At 49.1% G+C, this 21,901-nt stretch overlaps 2 protein-coding genes across 3 annotated transcripts in view; one reads left to right on the top strand and one right to left on the bottom strand.

Moving 5' to 3' along the window:
• Positions 1–5,580, bottom strand: part of LOC135019241 (uncharacterized) — an 86,166-nt gene extending 80,586 nt beyond the window's left edge. The window contains exon 1 of one of the 2 annotated variants that reach the window (XM_063953086.1): positions 5,435–5,580. In XM_063953086.1, the coding sequence (XP_063809156.1) occupies positions 5,435–5,483 (49 nt within the window). In that variant the 5' untranslated portion in view covers positions 5,484–5,580. Of the gene's footprint in view, positions 1–4,240; positions 4,543–5,434 lie in introns of those variants that run through there. The other variant, XM_063953087.1, reaches the window with a different exon arrangement.
• LOC135019225 (putative GTP-binding protein 6) overlaps positions 4,712–21,901 on the top strand; it is a 99,964-nt gene continuing 82,774 nt past the window's right edge. The window contains exon 1 of the mRNA XM_063953084.1: positions 4,712–5,105. Within this exon, the coding sequence (XP_063809154.1) occupies positions 4,712–5,105 (394 nt within the window). The remainder of the gene's footprint in view (positions 5,106–21,901) is intronic.

Genomic DNA, 21,901 nt, shown 5'->3' with positions numbered 1-21,901 from the left:
GGTATTATACTGAGACCTGCAATTGCCTCAGCATGAATAGTGCTGCTGCAGCAGGGTCTGATACCCTGTCAGATAATATTAATACCCTAGACAGGGAGAATATGGTGCTACCATAGAGCATATTAAAGACGTAGTCTTATATATGAGGGATGCACAGAGGGATATTTGCCGGCTGGCGTCCAGAATAAATGCAAGGTCCATTCTGCCAGGAGGGTATTAGAGACCCGGCAGTGGACAGGTGATGCTGACTTTAAAAGGCACATGGAGATTCTGCCTTATAAGGGTGAGGAATTGTTTGGGGATGGTCTCTGGGACCTCGTATCCACAGCAACAGCTGGGGGAAAAAAAATTCTATCTCAGGTTTCCTCACACCCTAAGGAAGCACTGTATTATCGGGTACAGTCCTTTCGTCTTCAGAAAAGCAAGGGGGCCAAAGGCGCTTCCTTTCTGCACAAGGGAAGAAGGAAAAAGCTGCACAGACAGCCAGTTTCCAGGATCAAAAATCTTCCCCCGCTTCCTCTGAGTCCACAGCATGACGCTGGGGCTCCACAGACAGGTGCGGTGGGGGCGCGTCTCGGGAACTTCAGGGACCAGTGGGCTTGCCCACAGGTGAATCACTGGGTTCTGCAAGTAGTATCACAGGGATACAAGCTGGAGTTCGAGGCGACTCCCCCTCGCCGTTACCTCACATCAGCCTTGCCTGCTGCCCTCGGATATAGGGAGTTAGTACTGGCGGCAATTCACAAGCTGTACTTCCAGCAGGTGAAATCAAGGTACCCCTCCTTCAACAAGGCCGGGGTTACTATTCCAAAAATGTTGTGGTACCGAAACCAGACGGTTCGGTGAGACCCATTCTAAAATTGAAATCCTTGAACACTTATATACGAAGGTTCAAGTTCAAAATGGAATCGCTCAGGGCGATTATTGCAAGCCTGGAGAATTTCAGGTTATCACTGGACATCAAGGATGCTTACCTGCATGTCCCTATTTACCCTCCTCACCAGGAGTACCTCAAAATTGTGGTACAGGATTGTCATTACCAATTCCATACGTTGCCGTTGGTCTGTCCCCGGCACCGAGGGTATTTACCAAGGTAATGGCCGAAAGAATTATCCAGTACTTGGACAATCTCCTTATAAAGGCGAGGTCCAGGGAGCAGTTGTTTGTCAGAGTAGCACTATCTCGGGAAGTGCTACAACAGCACGGCTGGATTCTGAATATTCCAAAGTCGCAGCTGGTTCCTACGACGCATCTACTGTTCCTGGGGATGGTTCTGGACACAGAATAGAAAAAAGTGTTTCTCCCGCAGGAGAAAGCCAAGGAGCTGTCATCTCTAGTCAGAGGCCTCCTGAAACCAAAACAGGTGTCGGTGCATCACTGCACGCGAGTCCTGGGAAAATTGGTAGCTTCCTACGAAGCAATTCCATTCGGCAGGTTCCATGCAAGAACTTTTCAGTGGGACCTCTTGGACGGGATCGCATCTTCAGATGCATCGGCTGATAACCCTGTCTCCAAGGACCAGGGTGTCTCTGCTGTGGTGGCTGCAGAGTGCTCATCTTCTAGAGGGCCGCAGATTCGGCATACAGGACTGGGTCCTGGTGACCACGGATGCCAGCCTTCGAGGCTGGGGGGCAGTCACACAGGGAAGAAATTTCCAAGGACTTTGATCAAGTCAGGAGTCGTCCCTACACATAAATATTCTGAAACTGAGGGCCATTTACAATGCCCTAAGTCAGGCAAGACCCCTGCTTCAAAACCAGCCGGTACTGATCCAATCAGACAACATCACGGCGGTCGCCCATGTAAACCGACAGGGCGGCACAAGAAGCAGGATGGCGTGGCAGAAGCCACAAGGATTCTCCGATGGGCGGAAAATCACGTCTTAGCACTGTCAGCAGTGTTCATTCCGGGAGTGGACAACTGGGAAGCAGACTTCCTCAGCAGACACGACCTACACCCGGGAGAGTGGGGACTTCATCCAGAAGTCTTCAAACTGTTGGTAAACCGTTGGGAAAGGCCACAGGTGGACATGATGGCGTCCCGCCTCAACAAAAAGCTAAAGAGATATTGCGCCAGGTCAAGGGACCCTCAGGCGATAGCTGTGAACGCTCTAGTGACACCGTGGGTGTACCAGTCGGTTTATGTGTTCCCTTCTCTGCCTCTCATACCAAAGGTACTGAGAATAATAAGAAGGCGAGGAGTAAGAATGATACTCGTGGTTCCGGATTGGCCAAGAAGAGCTTGGTACCCAGAGCTTCAAGAAATGATATCAGACGACCCATGGCCTCTACCGCTCAGACAGGATCTGCTACAGCAGGGGCCCTGTCTGTTCCAAGACTTCCCATGGCTGCGTTTGACGGCATGGCGGTTGAATTCCGGATCCTAAAGTAAAAGGGCATTCCGGAGGAAGTCATTCCTACGCTGATAAAAGCCAGGAAAGAAGTAACCGCAAACCATTATCACCGCATTTGGCGAAAATATGTTGCGTGGTGTGAGGCCAGGAAGGCCCCTACAGAGGAATTTCAGCTGGGTCGTTTTCTGCACTTCCTACAGTCAGGAGTGACTATGGGCCTAAAATTGGGTTCCATTAAGGTCCAGATTTCGGCTCTGTCGATTTTCTTCCAGAAAGAACTGGCTTCACTGCCTGAAGTTCAGACTTTTGTAAAGGGAGTGCTTCATATTCAGCCCCCTTTTGTGCCTCCTGTGGCACCTTGGGATCTCAATGTGGTGTTGAGTTTCCTAAAATCACATTGGTTTGAACCACTTAAAACTGTGGATCTCAAATATCTCACGTGGAAAGTGGTCATGTTATTGGCCTTGGCTTCGGCCAGGCGTGTGTCAGAATTGGCGGCTTTGTCATGTAAAAGCCCTTATCTGATTTTCCATATGGATAGGGCAGAATTGAGGACTCGTCCCCAGTTTCTCCCTAAGGTGGTATCAGCTTTTCACTTGAACCAACCTATTGTAGTGCCTGCGGCTACTAAGGACTTGGAGGATTCCAAGTTACTGGACGTAGTCAGGGCCTTGAAAATTTATGTTTCCAGGACGGCTGGAGTCAGGAAAACTGACTCGCTTTTTATCCTGTATGCACCCAACAAAATAGGTGCTCCTGCTTCTAAGCAGACTATTGCTCGCTGGATTTGTAACACAATTCAGCTGGCGCATTCTGCGGCTGGATTGCCGCATCCTAAATCAGTGAAAGCCCATTCCACGAGGAAGGTGGGCTCATCTTGGGCGGCTGCCCGAGGGGTCTCGGCTTTACAACTTTGCCGAGCTGCTACTTGGTCAGGGGCAAACACGTTTGCTAAATTCTACAAATTTGATACCCTGGCTGAGGAGGACCTGGAGTTCTCTCATTCGGTGCTGCAGAGTCATCCGCACTCTCCCGCCCGTTTGGGAGCTTTGGTATAATCCCCATGGTCCTTACGGAGTACCCAGCATCCACTAGGACGTCAGAGAAAATAAGATTTTACTCACCGGTAAATCTATTTCTCGTAGTCCGTAGTGGATGCTGGGCGCCCATCCCAAGTGCGGATTGTCTGCAATACTTGTATATAGTTATTGCCTAACTTAAGGGTTATTGTTGAGCCATCTGTTGAGAGGCTCAGTTGTATTTCATACTGTTAACTGGGTTAAATATCACGAGTTATACGGTGTGATTGGTGCGGCTGGTATGAGTCTTACCCGGGATTCAAAATCCTTCCTTATTGTGTCAGCTCTTCCGGGCACAGTATCCTAACTGAGGTCTGGAGGAGGGGCATAGAGGGAGGAGCCAGTGCACACCAGGTAGTACCAAATCTTTCTTTTAGTGTGCCCAGTCTCCTGCGGAGCCGTCTATTCCCCATGGTCCTTACGGAGTCCCCAGCATCCACTACGGACTACGAGAAATAGATTTACCGGTGAGTAAAATCTTATTATCACAATATCACATCTGGGACAGAGAGAGGGGGGAGGGGTATACACTTGGATCTAAAAAAAAATGGTGGTAGCAAGGTAAAATAGTAAAATGTGAGAAAACAAGAACGTCAAGCAGAGAGGGTATATGGGGTGATATTTATTTTTGCTCATACCATCTACATCTGTATATTTGGTTGTCATTCACCATGTCGACATGATAATGTTGACGTTGAACACATTGACAAGTGCATAATGTCGACATGGATGAATTGTCGACACTGTACAGGTCTACCCCTAATGGTAATGTATACATTTTGAAACTGTCAATATTATGTCGACATACCGACCGCCACTAGTGCCCCTACATATATGCTGTAATAACGGTGCGTGCTGTATCCCTTGCGTGTGATGTATAATAGTGCACCAGCCAGGAAACACCTAACACACCGGCTCCCTGTGCTGTGTTGTTCCAGTGTCCGGGGTCAGGGTGTTACAGTGTGCGTACAGTACACTACAGAGCTCCCCTCACGTCACACCCATATACATGTAATACGCCCAGGCCAGCACCAGACTATGGCATCGTCCGGGCCAGCAAGTACTGGAGGGGAGGAGTCAGGGAGTGAGCTGAGCTGTGTGCAGGAACTGACACCCCAGCAGCTGTGCTTCCGCCCCTGTGTGATGACCGCTGCCACTAGCAGCTCGGCTGGGTAGCGTCTAGTTTAGCTTCGTGGAGAGGACCTTTCCCATAACCCCCTGGGTCCATGTCACAATCTACCGGTATTTGGAATAGTACGTAGCAGCTAGGCTGCGGCAAATGGCACCATCCTGTGTGAGAGCCGGCATGCTGCTTCCAAGGTTGCTGAGGGCGGTGGGGAGACACCATCGTGCCGGCGGGGTGGCTGCTGTGCATAGAGCAGCCTGGTGCGGCCTGGGTGCTCCTCCGTACCCTGGTCCCCGCCAGTCTCATGCTCCGAGACCCCGCACACTATTTAGCGTCACGCCGCTCTGGCAAGCCGGTAGACCTGGGGGTAGGGGGCGCTGGGGTGGGAGTGAGGACGGGAGCTGCAGCGAGGAGGAGACGGACGGAGATGAGGAGGATGAGGACGAGCTGATAGTGTCTCATACGCCGCCCCTGCACGGGGCTCAGCACGTACTGCTGCTGCACCCTGACGTGAAGTGGGGACCCAAAAAGCAGCACAGCACCACCGGTAATACAGGCAGCCGTGATAGACATACAGGCCCTACTGGGTACACGCACTGTAACTAATGGTTACCGACAACCATAACTGTTAACATTGGCTACAAATGTCATATACTGACATGTAGAAATGTATATTTTAGCAGAATGGCTGCAGGGGGCCCACGCTTTCAGTTAGAGATCACAGTTTATCTTTATTACCAGTTATTTATATAGCGCACACCTATTTCACAACGCTTTACAGAGAATATTTGCCCATTCACATCAGTCCCTGCCCCACTGGAGTTTACCCCCTATATTCCCTACGACACGTACACAGACACACACATTATTATTAACCTTTATATAGCGCCACAAGGGATCCGCATTGCCTAATTACAGAGTACATCTGTGGCGTCACAGGGGGCAGGGGGTGCGGCCCGCAGCCGAGGGGTGACACCAAAATGCCGGCTTCTGCTCAGTGACAGGAGCCGAGTGCTGCACTGTTACATTATGTGCAGCACTCAGCTCCTGTCACTGAGCAGGAGCCGACACGGCAGAAAAAGCACTCCGCTGGAGGCAGCACGCACCTCCCGAACCCCCCAAGTGACGAAAAACGGGGGTTGGGAAGCGAAGCCCCGCCCCTCCCATGAAGCCATGCCCCTTTTTCTGGCAGGGGTGTACAAGGCGTAAGTGACGCTTCTGGAGTACATAAATTAATAATCAAAACAGGAAAACAGTGACTTACAGTTGAAGAAAATTATAGGACAAGTACAGGGTAAATAAACATAACTAAAGCAACAGAAAAAAGTATTGGGGTGGAAGAAAACCACAGGATTTGGTGCTGTTGAAGATGGTTTACGTAAAAGAAGGATAAGCACATGAGGGTTGAGGGCCCTGCTCTTGAGAGCTTACATTCATACTAAGGTTAATTTTTTTTGGACGCCAATTAACCTACCAGTATATTTTTGGTTTGTGGGAGGAAACCCATTCAAGTACGGGGAGAATATACAAACTCCACACAGTTAAGGCCAGGGTGGGAACCTGTGACCTCAGTGCTGTCAGGCAGTAATGCTACTACACTGTTACTGCCACTTGTGCTGAATGTTTATAAACTGCATTTTCTCTATCGTCCTAGTGGATGCTGGGGTTCCTGAAAGGACCATGGGGAATAGCGGCTCCGCAGGAGACAGGGCACAAAAAGTAAAGCTTTAGGATCAGGTGGTGTGCACTGGCTCCTCCCCCTATGACCCTCCTCCAAGCCTCAGTTAGATTTTTGTGCCCGGCCGAGAAGGGTGCAATCTAGGTGGCTCTCCTAAAGAGCTGCTTAGAAAAGTTTAGCTTAGGTTTTTTATTTTACAGTGAGTCCTGCTGGCAACAGGATCACTGCAACGAGGGACTTAGGGGAGAAGAAGTGAACTCACCTGCGTGCAGGATGGATTGGCTTCTTTGGCTACTGGACATTAGCTCCAGAGGGACGATCACAGGTACAGCCTGGATGGTCACCGGAGCCTCGCCGCCGGCCCCCTTGCAGATGCTGAAACGAGAAGAGGTCCAGAATCGGCGGCAGAAGACTCCTCAGTCTTCTTAAGGTAGCGCACAGCACTGCAGCTGTGCGCCATTTCCTCTCAGCACACTTCACACGGCAGTCACTGAGGGTGCAGGGCGCTGGGAGGGGGGCGCCCTGGGAGGCAAATGTAAACCTATTTTTGGCAAAAAATACCTCACATATAGCCTCCGGGGGCTATATGGAGATATTTAACCCCTGCCAGAATCCGTTAAAGAGCGGGAGACGAGGCCGCCGAAAAAGGGGCGGGGCCTATCTCCTCAGCACACAGCGCCATTTTCCCTCACAGAAAGGCTGGAGGGAAGGCTCCCAGGCTCTCCCCTGCACTGCACTACAGAAACAGGGTTAAAACAGAGAGGGGGGGCACTAATTTGGCGTTAGAAATATATAAAAAAGATGCTATAAGGGAAAACACTTATATAAGGTTGTCCCTATATAATTATAGCGTTTTTGGTGTGTGCTGGCAAACTCTCCCTCTGTCTCTCCAAAGGGCTAGTGGGTCCTGTCCTCTATCAGAGCATTCCCTGTGTGTGTGCTGTGTGTCGGTACGTGTGTGTCGACATGTATGAGGACGATGTTGGTGAGGAGGCGGAGCAATTGCCTGTAATGGTGATGTCACTCTCTAGGGAGTCGACACCGGAATGGATGGCTTATTTAGGGAATTACGTGATAATGTCAACACGCTGCAAGGTCGGTTGACGACATGAGACGGCCGACAAACAATTAGTACCGGTCCAGACGTCTCAAAAACACCGTCAGGGGTTTTAAAAACGCCCGTTTACTTTAGTCGGTCGACACACACGGACACTGAATCCAGTGTCGACGGTGAATAAACAAACGTATTCCTTATTAGGGCCACACGTTAAGGGCAATGAAGGAGGTGTTACATATTTCTGATACTACAAGTACCACAAAGGAGGGTATTATGTGGGATGTGAAAAAACTACCGTAGTTTTTCCTGAATCAGATAAATTAAATGAAGTGTGTGATGATGCGTGGGTTCCCCCCGATAGAAAATAATTGGCGGTATACCCTTTCCCGCCAGAAGTTAGGGCGCGTTGGGAAACACCCCTTAGGGTGGATATGGCGCTCACACGCTTATCAAAACAAGTGGCGGTACCGTCTATAGATAGGGCCGTCCTCAAGGAGCCAGCTGACAGGAGGCTGGAAAATATCATAAAAAGTATATACACACATACTGGTGTTATACTGCGACCAGCGATCGCCTCAGCCTGGATGTGCAGAGCTGGGGTGGCTTGGTCGGATTCCCTGACTAAAAATATTGATACCCTTGACAGGGACAGTATTTTATTGACTATAGAGCATTTAAGATTCCAAACGGCACAAAGGTGTATTGCCGTATAAAGGAAGAGGAGTTATTTGGGGTCGGTCCATCGGACCTGGTGGCCACGGCAACTGCTGGAAAATCCACCGTTTTTACCCTAAGTCACATCTCTGCAGAAAAAGACACCGTCTTTTCAGCCTCAGTCCTTTCGTCCCTATAAGAGTCATATCTGCCCAGGGATAGAGGAAAGGGAAGAAGACTGCAGCAGGCAGCCTATTCCCAGGAACAGAAGCATTCCACCGCTTCTGACAAGCTCTCAGCATGACGCTGAGACCGTACAGGACCCCTGGATCCTACAAGTAGTATCCCAGGGGTACAGATTGGAATGTCGAGACGTTTCCCCTTCGCAGGCTCCTGAAGTCTGCTTTACCAAGGTCTCCCTCCGACAAGGAGGCAGTATGGGAAACAATTCACAAGCTGTATTCCCAGCAGGTGATAATTAAATTACCCCTCCTACAACAAGAAAAGGGGTATTATTCCACACTATATTGTGGTACTGAAGCCAGAAGGCTAGGTGAGACCTATTCTAAATCTAAAAAAAAATTTGAACACTTACAAAGGTTCAAATCAAGATGGAGTCACTCAGAGCAGTGATAACGAACCAGGAAGAAGGGGACTATATGGTGTCCCGAGACATCAGGGATGCTTACCTCCATGTCCCAAATTTGCCCTTCTCACTAAGGGTACCTCAGGTTCGTGGTACAGAACTGTCACTATCAGTTTCAGACGCTGCCGTTTGGATTGTCCACGGCACCCCGGGTCTTTACCAAGGTAATGGCCGAAATGATGATTCTTCTTCTTCGAAGAAAAGGCGTCTTAATTATCCCTTACTTGGACGATCTCCTGATAAGGGCAAAGTCCAGGGAACAGTTGGAGGTCGGAGTAGCACTATCTCGGATACTGCTACAACAGCACGGGTGGATTCTAAATATTCCAAAATCGCAGCTGATCCCGACGACAAGTCTCCTGTGCTTAGGGATGATTCTGGACACAGTCCAGAAAAAGGTTTTTCTCCCGGAAGAGAAAGCCAGGGAGTTATCCGAGCTAGTCAGGAACCTCCTAAAATCAGTGCATCATTGCACAAGGGTCCTGGTAAAAATGGTGACTTCCTACGAAGCAATTCCATTCGGCAGATTTCACGCAAGAACTTTTCAGTGGGATCTGCTGGACAAATGGTCCGGATCGCATCTTCAGATGCATCAGCGGATAACCCTATATCCAAGGACAAGGGTGTCTCTCCTGTGGTGGTTACAGAGTGCTCATCTTCTAGAGGGCCGCAGATTCGGCATTCAGGATTGGATGCTGGTGACCACGGAGGCCAGCCCGAGAGGCTGGGGAGCAGTCACACAAGGAAAAAAAAAAAAAAAAAAAATTTCCAGGGAGTGTGATCAAGTCTGGAGACTTTTCTCCACATAAATATACTGGAGCTAAGGCTAAATTTATAATGCTCTAAGCTTAGCAAGACCTCTGCTTCAAGGTCAGCCGGTATTGATCCAGTGGGAAAAACATCACGGCAGTCGCCCACGTAAATAGACAGGGCGGCACAAGAAGCAGGAGGGCAATGGCAAAAACTGCAAGGACTTTTCGCTGGGCGGAAAATCATGTGATAGCACTGTCAGCAGTGTTTCATTCCGGGAATGGAAACTGGGAAGCAGACTTCCTCAGCAGGCACGACCTCCACCCGGCAGAGTGGAAACTTCATCGGGAAGTTTTCCACATGATTGTAAACCGTTGGGAAATACCAAAGGTGGACATGATGGCGTCCCGTCTGAACAAAAAACGGGACAGGTATTGCGCCAGGTTAAGAGACCCTCAGGCAATAGCTGTGGACGTTCTGGTAACACCGTGGGTGTACCAGTCGGTGTATGTGTTCCCTCCTCTGCTTATCATACCTAAGGTACTGAGAATTATAAGACGTAGAGGAGTAAGAAGTATACTCATGGCTCCGGATTGGCCAAGAAGGACTTGGTACCCGGAACTTCAAGAGATGCTCACAGAGGACTTATGGCCTCTGCCGCTAAGAAGGGACTTGTTTCAGCAAGTACCATGTCTGTTCCAAGACTTACCGCAGCTGCGTTTGACGGCATGGCGGTGGAACGCCGGATCCTAAGGGAAAAAGGCATTCCGGAAGAGGTCATTCCTACCCTGGTCAAAGCCAGAAAGGAAGTGACCGCACAACATTATCACCACATATGGAAAAAAATATGTTGCGTGGTGCGAGGCCAGAAAGGCCCCACGAAGAAATTTCAACTCGGTCGATTCCTGCATTTCCTGCAAACAGGAGTGTCTATGGGCCTCAAATTGGGGTCCATTAAGGTTCAAATTTCGGCCCTGTCGATTTTTCTTCCAGAAAGAATTGGCTTCAGTTCCTGAAGTCCAGAAGTTTGTCAAGGGAGTATTGCATATACAACCCCCTTTTGTGCCTCCAGTGGCACTGTTGGATCTCAACGTAGTTCTGGGATTCCTCAAATCACATTGGTTTAAAACCAGTCAAATCTGTGGATTTGAAGCATCTCACATGAAAAGTGATCATGCTCTTGGACCTGGCCTGGACCAGGCGAGTGTCAAATTGGTGGGTTTTTTTTTCTCAAAAAAGCCCATATCTGTTTGTCCATTTGGACAGGGCAAAGCTGCGGACTCGTCCCCTGTTCTCTCCCTAAGGTGGTGTCAGTGTTTCACCTGAACCAGCTTATTGTGGTGCCTTGCACCAGACTAGGGACTTGGAGGACTCCAAGTTGCTAGATGTTGTCAGGGCCCTGAAAATATAGGTTCCAGGACGGCTGGAGTCAGGAAAACTGACTTGCTGTTATCCTGTATGCACCCAACAAACTGGGTGCTCTTGCTTCTAAGCAGACTATTGCTAGTTGGATGTGTAATACAATTCAGCTTGCACATTTTGTGGCAGGCCTGCCACAGCCAAAATATGTAAATGCCCATTCCACAAGGAAGGTGGGCTCATCTTGGGCGGCTGCCCGAGGGGTCTCGGCTTTACAACTTTGCCGAGCGGCTATTTAGTCAGGGGCAAACACGTTTGTAAAATCCTACAAATTTGATACCCTGGCTAAGGAGGACCTGGAGTTCTCTCATTCGGTGCTGCAGAGTCATCCGCACTCTCCCGCCCGTTTGGGAGCTTTGGTATAATCCCCATGGTCCTTTCAGGAACCCCAGCATCCACTAGGACGATAGAGAAAATAAGAATTTACTTACCGATAATTCTATTTCTCGGAGTCCGTAGTGGATGCTGGGCGCCCATCCCAAGTGCGGATTATCTGCAATACTTGTACATAGTTACAAAAATCGGGTTATTATTGTTGTGAGCCATCTTTTCAGAGGCTCCGCTGTTATCATACTGTTAACTGGGTTCAGATCACAGGTTGTACAGTGTGATTGGTGTGGCTGGTATGAGTCTTACCCGGGATTCAAAATCCTTCCTTATTGTGTACGCTCGTCCGGGCACAGTATCCTAACTGAGGCTTGGAGGAGGGTCATAGGGGGAGGAGCCAGTGCACACCACCTGATCCTAAAGCTTTACTTTTTGTGCCCTGTCTCCTGCGGAGCCGCTATTCCCCATGGTCCTTTCAGGAACCCCAGCATCCACTACGGACTCCGAGAAATAGAATTATCGGTAAGTAAATTCTTATTTTTTGTAATTAAGTGGTTTGGCCATTGGGTAAAGGGGGTTTGAATAGCATTCCCAGCTGACTCCTTGGGGTCCGTTCAAATAGCAGGGAGCCCCATGGTGTGCTTTTGCATTCCAATGGAAACACCAGCAACAGCTCATTAACTCACCCCTATTACGCGCCAATGTAACCCAGAGCTGATTTCTGTATGCAGCCCTGTGGGACAGTGAGCAAACATCTTCAGGGATGTACAGTATGTAGCCTATGCGTGTGCCGGTTTGTAACTAATGTTGCTTTCAGATGTGACCCTGGAATTTGCTGGTTCTAGCAAGCTGGAAAATTCCTGGGTCTCTGCTTCATGGCCCTGGTCGGGAACAGGGATGTGTATCCAGGAGATAGTCTCGGGTTGTTTCCTTTCACACATGCAGAAATCTCGCATTTATGTGCGTTCACGTGCAAAAACCAGAGATGTAATTGCATGTGTGAAAGGGGTGTAAGTGGATAGAAACACATAATTTGATGGCAGATGAGACTGCCAATCTTGTCTCCCCCACCCCCCTTCCCTTTTCTCTTACGTCCTAGAGGATGTTGGGGACTCCGTAAGGACCATGGGGATAGACGGGCTCCGCAGGAGACATGGGCACTTTAAGAAAGACTTTAGATCTGGTGTGCACTGGCTCCTCCCTCTATGCCCCTCCTCCAGACCTCAGTTTGATACTGTGCCCAGAGGAGATGGGTGCACTTCAGGGAGCTCTCCTGAGCTTCCTGGCAGAAAGTATATTTGTTAGGTTTTTTATTTTCAGGGAGCCTGCTGGCAACAGACTCCCTGCATCTGAGGGGAGAGTAGCAGACCTACTTCTGTGAGTTTCAAGGCTTTGCTTCTTAGGCTACTGGACACCATTAGCTCCAGAGGGAGTCAGAACACAGGTCTCACCCTGGAGTTCGTCACGGAGCCGCACCGCCGTCCTCCTCACAGAGCCGGAAGATAGAAGCCGGGTGAGTATGAGAAGAAAAAGAAGACTTCAAAGGCGGCAGAAGACTTCATGATCTTCACTGAGGTAACGCACAGCAGTGCAGCTGTGCGCCATTGCTCTCACACACGGCAGTCACTGTAAGGGTGCAGGGCGCAGGGGGGGCGCCCTGGGCAGCAATATAAACCTCATTTCTGGCAAAAGAGATATATATATACAGCTAGGCACTGTATATATAAAGAGCCCCCGCCAGTTTTTATTATTTAAGCGGGACAGAAGCCCGCTGCCGAGGGGGCGGGGCTTCTCCCTCAGCACTCACCAGCGCCATTTTCTCCACAGCACAGCTGAGAGGAAGCTCCCCGGACTCTCCCCTGCTTATCCACGGTGAAAGGGGGTTTCAGAGAAGAGGGGGGGCACATAATTGGCAGCAAATAATAGTATTACAGCGCTACTGGGTAAACACATTGTGTGTTTTTCCTGGGGTATTAGCGCTGGGTGTGTGCTGGCATACTCTCTCTCTCTGTCTCTCCAAAGGGCCTTGTGGGGGAACTGTCTTCAGATAAGAGGATTCCCTGAGTGTGTGGTGTGTCGGTACGTGTGTGTCGACATATCTGAGGTAAAAGGCTCTTCTAAGGTGGAAATGGAGCAAATGTGTGTGTGTGGTGTCTCCGTCGACAACGCCGACACCTGACTGGATATGTGGAATTAAGTGCTGAGGTAAATTTATTGCACAAAAGATTAGAGAACAGACAGGGAATCTACCCATGTCTGTCCCTATGTCGCAGGGACCTTCACAGTCTCAAAACGCCCACTATCCAAAATAATAGACACTGATACCGACACGGAGTCTGACTCCAGTGTTGACTACGATGATGCAAAGTTACAGCCAAAACTGGCAGAAAAGTATTCAATATATGATTATTGTAATAAAAGATTTTTTGCATATCACAGATGACCCATCTGTCCCTGACACGAGGGTACACATGTTAAGGGGAAGAAAGCTGAGATAACATTTCCCCCCTCTCCTGAACCAAATGAATTGTGTGAAAAAGAGCGGGAATCTCCAGACAAGAAACTGCAGTTTCCCAAAAGAATTCTCATAGCGTATCCTTTCCCTGCTAGGGCCAGGATACGATGGGAATCCTCCCCTAGGGTGGACAAGGCGTTGACACGTTGACCCAAAAGGTAGCGCTGACATACCAAGATACAGCTACCCTCAGGGATCCTGCAGATAGCATGCAGAAAAGTACTTTGAAGTCCATTTACACACATTCTGGTACACTACTCAGACCGGCGATTGTGTCGGCAGGGGTTTATAGCGCTGTAGCAGCGTGGACAGATACCTTATCAGCGGAGATTGAAACCCTAGATAAGGATACCATGTTATTGACCCTAGGATATATAAAAGATGCTGTCTTATATATAAGACATGCTCAAAGAGACATTGGTCTACTGGGTTCTAGAGTCAGCGCTATGTCGATTTCTGCTAGACGTGTCCTGTGGAACATGCAATGGACAGGTGATGCCGACTAAAAGAGGCATATGGAGGTTTCTCTATCGTCCTAAGTGGATGCTGGGGTTCCTGAAAGGACCATGGGGAATAGCGGCTCCGCAGGAGACAGGGCACAAAAAAGTAAAGCTTTTACCAGATCAGGTGGTGTGCACTGGCTCCTCCCCCTATGACCCTCCTCCAGACTCCAGTTAGATTTTGTGCCCGAACGAGAAGGGTGCAATCTAGGTGGCTCTCCTAAAGAGCTGCTTAGAGAAAGTTTAGCTTAGGTTTTTTACTTTACAGTGAGTCCTGCTGGCAACAGGATCACTGCAACGAGGGACTTAGGGGAGAAGTAGTGAACTCACCTGCGTGCAGAGTGGATTTGCTGCTTGGCTACTGGACACTAGCTCCAGAGGGACGATCACAGGTACAGCCTGGATGGTCACCGGAGCCGCGCCGCCGGCCCCCTTGCAGACGCTGAAGAGAGAAGAGGTCCAAAATCGGCGGCTGAAGACTCCTGAGTCTTCATAAAGGTAGCGCACAGCACTGCAGCTGTGCGCCATTTTCCTCTCAGCACACTTCACACAACAGTCACTGAGGGTGCAGAGCGCTGGGGGGGGCGCTCTGAGAGGCAAATAAAAACCTTATTAGAGGCAAAAAATACCTCACATATAGCCCACAGAGGCTATATGGAGATATTTAACCCCTGCCTAACTTCAAAAATAGCGGGAGACGAGCCCGCCGAAAAAGGGGCGGGGCCTATCTCCTCAGCACACAGCGCCATTTTCTCTCACAGAAAAGCTGGAGAGAAGGCTCCCAGGCTCTCCCCTGCACTGCACTACAGAAACAGGGTTAAAACAGAGAGGGGGGGCACTGATTTTGGCGATATTGTATATATATAAAAGATGCTATAAGGGAGAAACACTTATATAAGGTTGTCCCTATATAATTATAGCGTTTTTGGTGTGTGCTGGCAGACTCTCCCTCTGTCTCCCCAAAGGGCTAGTGGGTCCTGTCCTCTGTCAGAGCATTCCCGGTGTGTGTGCTGTGTGTCGGTACGTGTGTGTCGACATGTATGAGGACGATGTTGGTGAGGAGGCGGAGAAATTGCCTGTAATGGTGATGTCACTCTCTAGGGAGTCGACACCGGAATGGATGGCTTATTTAGAGAATTACGTGAGAATGTCAACACGCTGCAAGGTCGGTTGACGACATGAGACGGCCGACAATCTATTAGGACCGGTCCAGGCGTCTCAGAAACACCGTCAGGGGTTTTAAAAACGCCCATTTACCTCAGTCGGTCGACACAGACACAGACACGGACACTGAATACAGTGTCGACGGTGAATAAACAAACGTATTTCTCATTAGGGCCACACGTTAAGGGCAATGAAGGAGGTGTTACGTGTTTCTGATACTACAAGTACCACAAGAAAGGGTATTATGTGGGAGTGAAAAAACTACCTGTAGTTTTTCCTGAATCAGATAAAATAAAATGAAGTGTGTGATGATGCGTAGGGTTACCCCGATAGCAAATATTGGCGTTATACCCTTTCCCGCCAGAAATTAGGGTACGTTGGGAAACACCCCTTAGGGTGATAAGGCGCTCACACGCTTATCAAGTGGCGTTACCGTCTCCAGATACGGCCGCCCTCAAGGAGCCAGCTGATAGGAAGCTGGAAAAATATCCTAAAAAGTATATACACACATACGGTGGTTATACTGCGACCAGCGATCGCCATCAGCCTGGAGATGCAGTGCTGGGTTGGCTTGGTCGGATTCCCTGACTGAAAATATTTTATTCATGTAGAGCATTTAATAGGATGCATTCTATATATATGTATGTGAGATGCACAGAGGGATATTTGCTCTCTGGCATCAAGATAAGTGCGTTGTCCATATCTCCCAGAAGATGTCAGGGACACGACAGTGGTCAGGTGATACAGATCCCATACGGCAGATGGAAGTATTGCTGTATAAAGGGAAGGAGTTATTTGGGGGTCGGTCCATCGGACCTGGGGACCACAGCAACAGCTGGGAAATCCAACCTTTTTTACCCCAAGTTACATCTCAGCTAAAAAAGACACCGTCTTTTCAGCCTCAATCTTTCCTTTCCCATGAGGGCATGCAGGCAAAAGGCCAGTCATATCTGCCCAGACATAGAGGTAAGGGAAGTAGACTGCAGCAGGCAGCCCTTTCCCAGGAAAAGAAGCCCTCCACCGCGTCTGCCAAGTCCTCAGCATGACGCTGGGGCCGTGCAAGCGGACTCAAGGTGGGGGGGTAGTCTCAAGAGTCTCAGGGCGCAGTGGGATCACTCGCAAGTTGACCCCTAGATCGTACGAGTATTATCCCAGGGGTAAAGATTGGAGAGTCGAGACATCTTCTCCTCGCAGGTTCCTGAAGTCTGCTTTACCAACGGCTCCCTCCGACAGGGAGGCAGCATTGGAAACAATTCACAAGCTGTATATCCAGCAGGTGATAATCAAAGTACCCCTCCTACGACAAGGAAAAGGGTATTATTTTTCCACACTATATTGTGGTACTGAAGCCAGACGGCTTGGTGACACATAGTCTAAATCTAAAATGTTTTGAACACTTACATAAAAGGTTCAAATCGAGATAAAGTCACTCAGAGCAGTGATAGCGAACCGGAAAAAAGGGGACTATATGGTGTCCCTGGACATCAAGGATTACCTCCATGTCCAAATTTTGTCCTTCTCATCAAGGGTACCTCTGGTTCGTGGTACAGAACTGTCAATATCAGTTTCAGACGATGCCGTTTGAATTATCCACGGCACCCCGGGCCTTTTTACCAAGGTAATGGCCGAAAAGATGTTTCTTCAAAGAAAAAAGGCATCTAAATTATCCCTTACTTGCACGACCTAAAAAGGGCAAGTTCCAGAGAACAGTTGGAGGTCGGAAGAGCACTATCTAAAGTAGTTCTTCGACGGCACGACTGGATTCTAAATATTCCAAGAATCGCAGCTGTTTTCCGACGATACGTCTGCTGTTCCTAGGGATGATTCTGGACACGGTTCAGAAAAAGGTTTTTCTTCCCGAGGAAAAAGCCAAGGAGTTATCCGACCTGTCAGGAACCTCCTAAAACCAGGAAAGGTGTCTGTACATCAATGCACAAGAGTCCTGGGAAAAATGGTGGCTTTTTACGAAGCAATTCCATTCGGCAGATTCCATGCAAGAATTTTCCAAAGGGATCTGTTGGACAAATGGTCAGGGTCGCATCCTCAGATGCACCTGCGAATAACCCTGTCGCCAAGGACAAGGGTATATCTTCTGTGGTGGTTGCAAAAGGCTCATCTATTGGAGGGCCGCAGATTCGGCATACAGGATTTGATCCTGGTGACCACGGACGCCAGCCTGAGAGGTTGGGGAGCAGTCACACAAGGAAGAAACTTCCAGGGGGTATGGACGAACCTGGAAAAGTCTCTTCACATAAACATTCTGGTACTAAGAGCAATCTAAAATGCTCTAAGCCAGGCGGAACCACTCCTGCAAGGAAAACCGGTGTTGATTCAGTCGGACAACATCACGGCGGTCGCCCATGTAAACAGACAGGGCGGCACAAGAAGCAGGAGTGCAATGGCAGAAGCTGCCAAGATTCTTCGCTGGGCGGAGAATCACGTAATAGCACTGTCAGCAGTGTTCTTCCCGGGCGTGGACAACTGGGAAGCAGACTTCCTCAGCAGACACGATATTCACCCGGGAGAGGGGGTCTTCATCCAGAAGTCTTCCACATGCTAATAAACTGTTGGGAAAGACCAATGGTAGACATGATGGCGTCTCGCCTCAACAAGAAACTGGACAAGTATTGCGCCAGGTCAAGAGATCCACAGGCAATAGCTGTGGACGCACTGGTAACACCTTGGGTGTACAAATCAGTATATGTGTTTCCTCCTCTGCCTCTCATACCAAAGGTATTGAAGATTATACGGTGAGGAGGAGTAAGAACAATACTAGTGGCTCCGGATTGGCCAAGAAGGACTTGGTACCCGGAACTTCAAGAGTTGGTCACGGACGACCCGTGCCCTCTACTTCTGAGAAGGGACCTGCTACAACAGGGTCCCTGTCTCTTTCAAGACTTACCGCGGCTGCGTTTGACGGCATGGCGGTTGAACGCCAGATCCTAAAAGGGAAAGGCATTCCAGAAGAAGTCATTCCTACCTTGATTAAGGCAAGGAAGGAAGTCACCGCGAAACATTATCACCGCATTTGGCGAAAATATGTCGCGTGGTGCGAGGATCGGAGTGTTCCGACGGAGGAATTTCAACTGGGTCGTTTCCTACATTTCCTACAATCAGGATTGTCTATGGGTCTCAAATTGAGATCTATTAAGGTTCAAATTTCGGCCCTGTCAATATTCTTCCAAAAAGAATTGGCCTCAGTTCCTGAGGTACAGACTTTTGTTAAAGGAGTACTGCATATACAGCCTCCTGTGGTGCCTCCGGTGGCACCGTGGGATCTAAATGTAGTTTTAGATTTCCTCAAATCCCATTGGTTTGAACCATTGAAAAAGGTGGATTTTAAATATCTCACATGGAAAGTGACTATGTTACTGGCCCTGGCTTCCGCCAGGAGAGTATCTGAATTGGCGGCTTTATCTTATAAAAGCCCTTATCTAATCTTCCATTCGGATAGGGCAGAACTGAGGACTCGTCCGCATTTTCTCCCTAAGGTGGTATCAGCGTTTCACCTGAACCAACCTATTGTGGTGCCTGCGGCCACTGGCGACTTTGAGGACTCCAAGTTGTTGGACGTTGTCAGAGCCTTAAAAATATACATTTCAAGGACGGCTGAAGTCAGAAAATCTGACTCGCTGTTGATACTATATGCACCCAACAAGTTGGGTGCCCCTGCTTCTAAGCAGACGATTGCTCGTTGGATTTGTAACACAATTCAACTTGCTCATTCTGTGGCAGGCCTGCCACAGCCTAAATCTGTTAAGGCCCATTCCACAAGGAAGGTGGGCTCATCTTGGGCGGCTGCCCGAGGGGTCTCGGCATTACAATTCTGCCGAGCAGCTACGTGGTCGGGGGAAAACACGTTTGTAAAATTCTACAAATTTGATACCCTGGCAAAAGAGGACTTGGAATTCTCTCATTCGGTGCTGCAGAGTCATCCGCACTCTCCCGCCCGTTTGGGAGCTTTGGTATAATCCCCATGGTCCTTTCAGGAACCCCAGCATCCACTTAGGACGATAGAGAAAATAAGAATTTACTTACCGATAATTCTATTTCTCGGAGTCCGTAGTGGATGCTGGGCGCCCATCCCAAGTGCGGATTATCTGCAATACTGTACATAGTTATTGTTAACAAATTCGGGTTATATTGTTAAGGAGCCATCTTTAAGAGGCTTTTTCTGTTATCATACTGTTAACTGGGTTTAGATCACAAGTTGTACGGTGTGATTGGTGTGGCTGGTATGAGTCTTACCCGGGATTCAAATTGCCTCCCTTATTGTGTACGCTCGTCCGGGCACAGTACCTAACTGGAGTCTGGAGGAGGGTCATAGGGGGAGGAGCCAGTGCACACCACCTGATCTGGTAAAAGCTTTACTTTTTTGTGCCCTGTCTCCTGCGGAGCCGCTATTCCCCATGGTCCTTTCAGGAACCCCAGCATCCACTACGGACTCCGAGAAATAGAATTATCGGTAAGTAAATTCTTATTTTTACCTTACAAGGGTGAGGAATTGTGTGGAGAAAGGCTCTCGGACCTGGTCTCCACAGCTATAGCTGGTAAATCTGATCTTTTGCCTTATATTCCCTCACAGCCTAAGAAAGCACGACATTATCAAATGCAGTCCTTTCGGTCGCAGAAAAACAAGAAAGTACGAGGAGCGTCCTTTCTTACCAGAGGTAAGGGCGCAGGGCACAGCTAGTTCCCAGGAACAGAAGTCCTCCCCGGCCTCTACTAAATCCACCGCATGACGCTGGGGCTCCGCTAAGGGAGTCCGCCCCAGTGGGAGCACGTCTTCGACTCTTCAGCCACATCTGAGTTCACTCACAGGTGGATCCCTGGGCAATAGAAATTGTTTCTCAGGGTTACAAGCTGGAATTCGAAGAGGTGCCTCCTCGCCGGTTTTCCTGATCGGCCCTACTGGCTGCTCCCCCAGAAAGGGAGATAATATTAAATACAATTCACACATTGTATCTCCAACAGGTGGTGCTCAAGGTTCCCCTCCTTCAACAAGGAAGGGGATATTACTCAACCTTGGCTGTAGTCCCGAAACCGGACGGTTCGGTCAGACCTATTTTAAAATTAAAATCTCTGAACCTATACTTGAAATGGTTCAAATTCAAGGTGGAATCGCTCAGAGCGATCATCGCCAGCCTGGAAGGAGGGGATTTTATGGTGTATCTAGACATAAAGGCTGCATACCTTCATGTTCCCATTTATCCACCCCATCAGGCGTACCTGAGAATTACGGAACAGTATTGTCATTACCAATTTCAGGGTAATTGGCGGAAATGATGGTGCTCCTACGCAAGCAAGGAGTCACAATTATCCCATACTTGGACGATCTCCTAATAAGGGCGAGATCAAAAGAGCAGTTGTTGAACAGCGTGTCACTTTCGCTGAAGGTGTCACAGCAACTCGGCTGGATTCTCAATATCCCGAAGTCACAGTTGGTTTCTATGACTCGTCTGCCCTTCTTGGGTATGATTATGAATACGGACCAGAAATGGGTTTATCTTCCGATAGAGAAGGCCCAGGAACTAATGACTCTGGTAAAAAAAAACCTATTAAAGCTAAAACAGGTGTCAGTGCATCACTGCACTCGGGTCCTGGGAAAGATGGTGGCATCTTACGGGGCCATTCCCTTCGGCAGGTTCCATGCGAGGACTTTCCAATGGGATCTACGGAACAAGTGGTCCGGATCACATCTACAGATGCATCAGTTAATCACCCTGTCCCCTAGGGCCAGGGTGTCTCTCCTATGGTGGCTGCAGAGTGCTCACCTTCTGCAGGGTCGCAGGTTCGCCATCCAGGACTGGATTCTGGTAGCCACGGACGCGAGCCTCCGAGGTGGGGGAGCAGTCACACAGGGAAGAAACTTTAAAGTTCTTTGGGTCAAGTCAAAAAACTTGTATTCAAATCAACATCCTGGAGCTGAGGGCCATATACAACGCCCTTCGGCAAGCAGAAACATTGCTTCGCGACCTACCGGTTCTGATCCAGTCAGACAACATCACCGCAGTGGCTCATGTAAACCGCCAAGGCGGCACAAAGAGCAGAGTGGAAATGGTAGAAGGCACCAGGATTCTCCGCTGGGCGGAAAATCATGTAAGCGCATTTTCAGCAGTTCATTCCGGGAGTGGACAACTGAGAAGCAGACTTCCTCAGCAAACAGGACCTGCATCCAAGAGAGGACTTCTTTAGGAAGCCTTCGCACAGATTGCAAGTCAGTGGGAACTGCCACAGATAGACATGATGGCGTCCCGCCTCAACAAGAAGCTACAGAGGTATTGCACCAGGTCAAGAGACCCTCAGGCAGTAGCTATAGATGCCCTAGTGACACCGTGGGTGTTCCAGTCGGTCTATGTATTTCCCCCTCTTCCTCTCATACCCAAGGTGTTGAGAATGGTAGGAGGGAGAGGAATGAGAACAATCCTCATTGTTCCAGATTGGCCACGAAAGACCTGGTATCTGGATCTGCAGGAAATGCTCACAGAAGATCAGTGGCTTCTTCCTCTAAGACAGGACCGGTTGCAACAGGGGCCATGTCTATTCCAAGACTTACCGCGGCTGCGTTGGACGGCATGGCGGTTGAACGCCGGATCCTAGCGGATAAGGGTATTCCGGATGAGGTCATTCCTA

This window comes from Pseudophryne corroboree, chromosome 2 (assembly GCF_028390025.1).
Source record: "Pseudophryne corroboree isolate aPseCor3 chromosome 2, aPseCor3.hap2, whole genome shotgun sequence".
Classification (NCBI taxonomy): Eukaryota; Metazoa; Chordata; class Amphibia; order Anura; family Myobatrachidae; genus Pseudophryne; species Pseudophryne corroboree.
The sequence above is the reverse complement of the archived record's forward strand: the minus strand, read 5'-3'. Positions and strand labels throughout refer to the sequence as shown.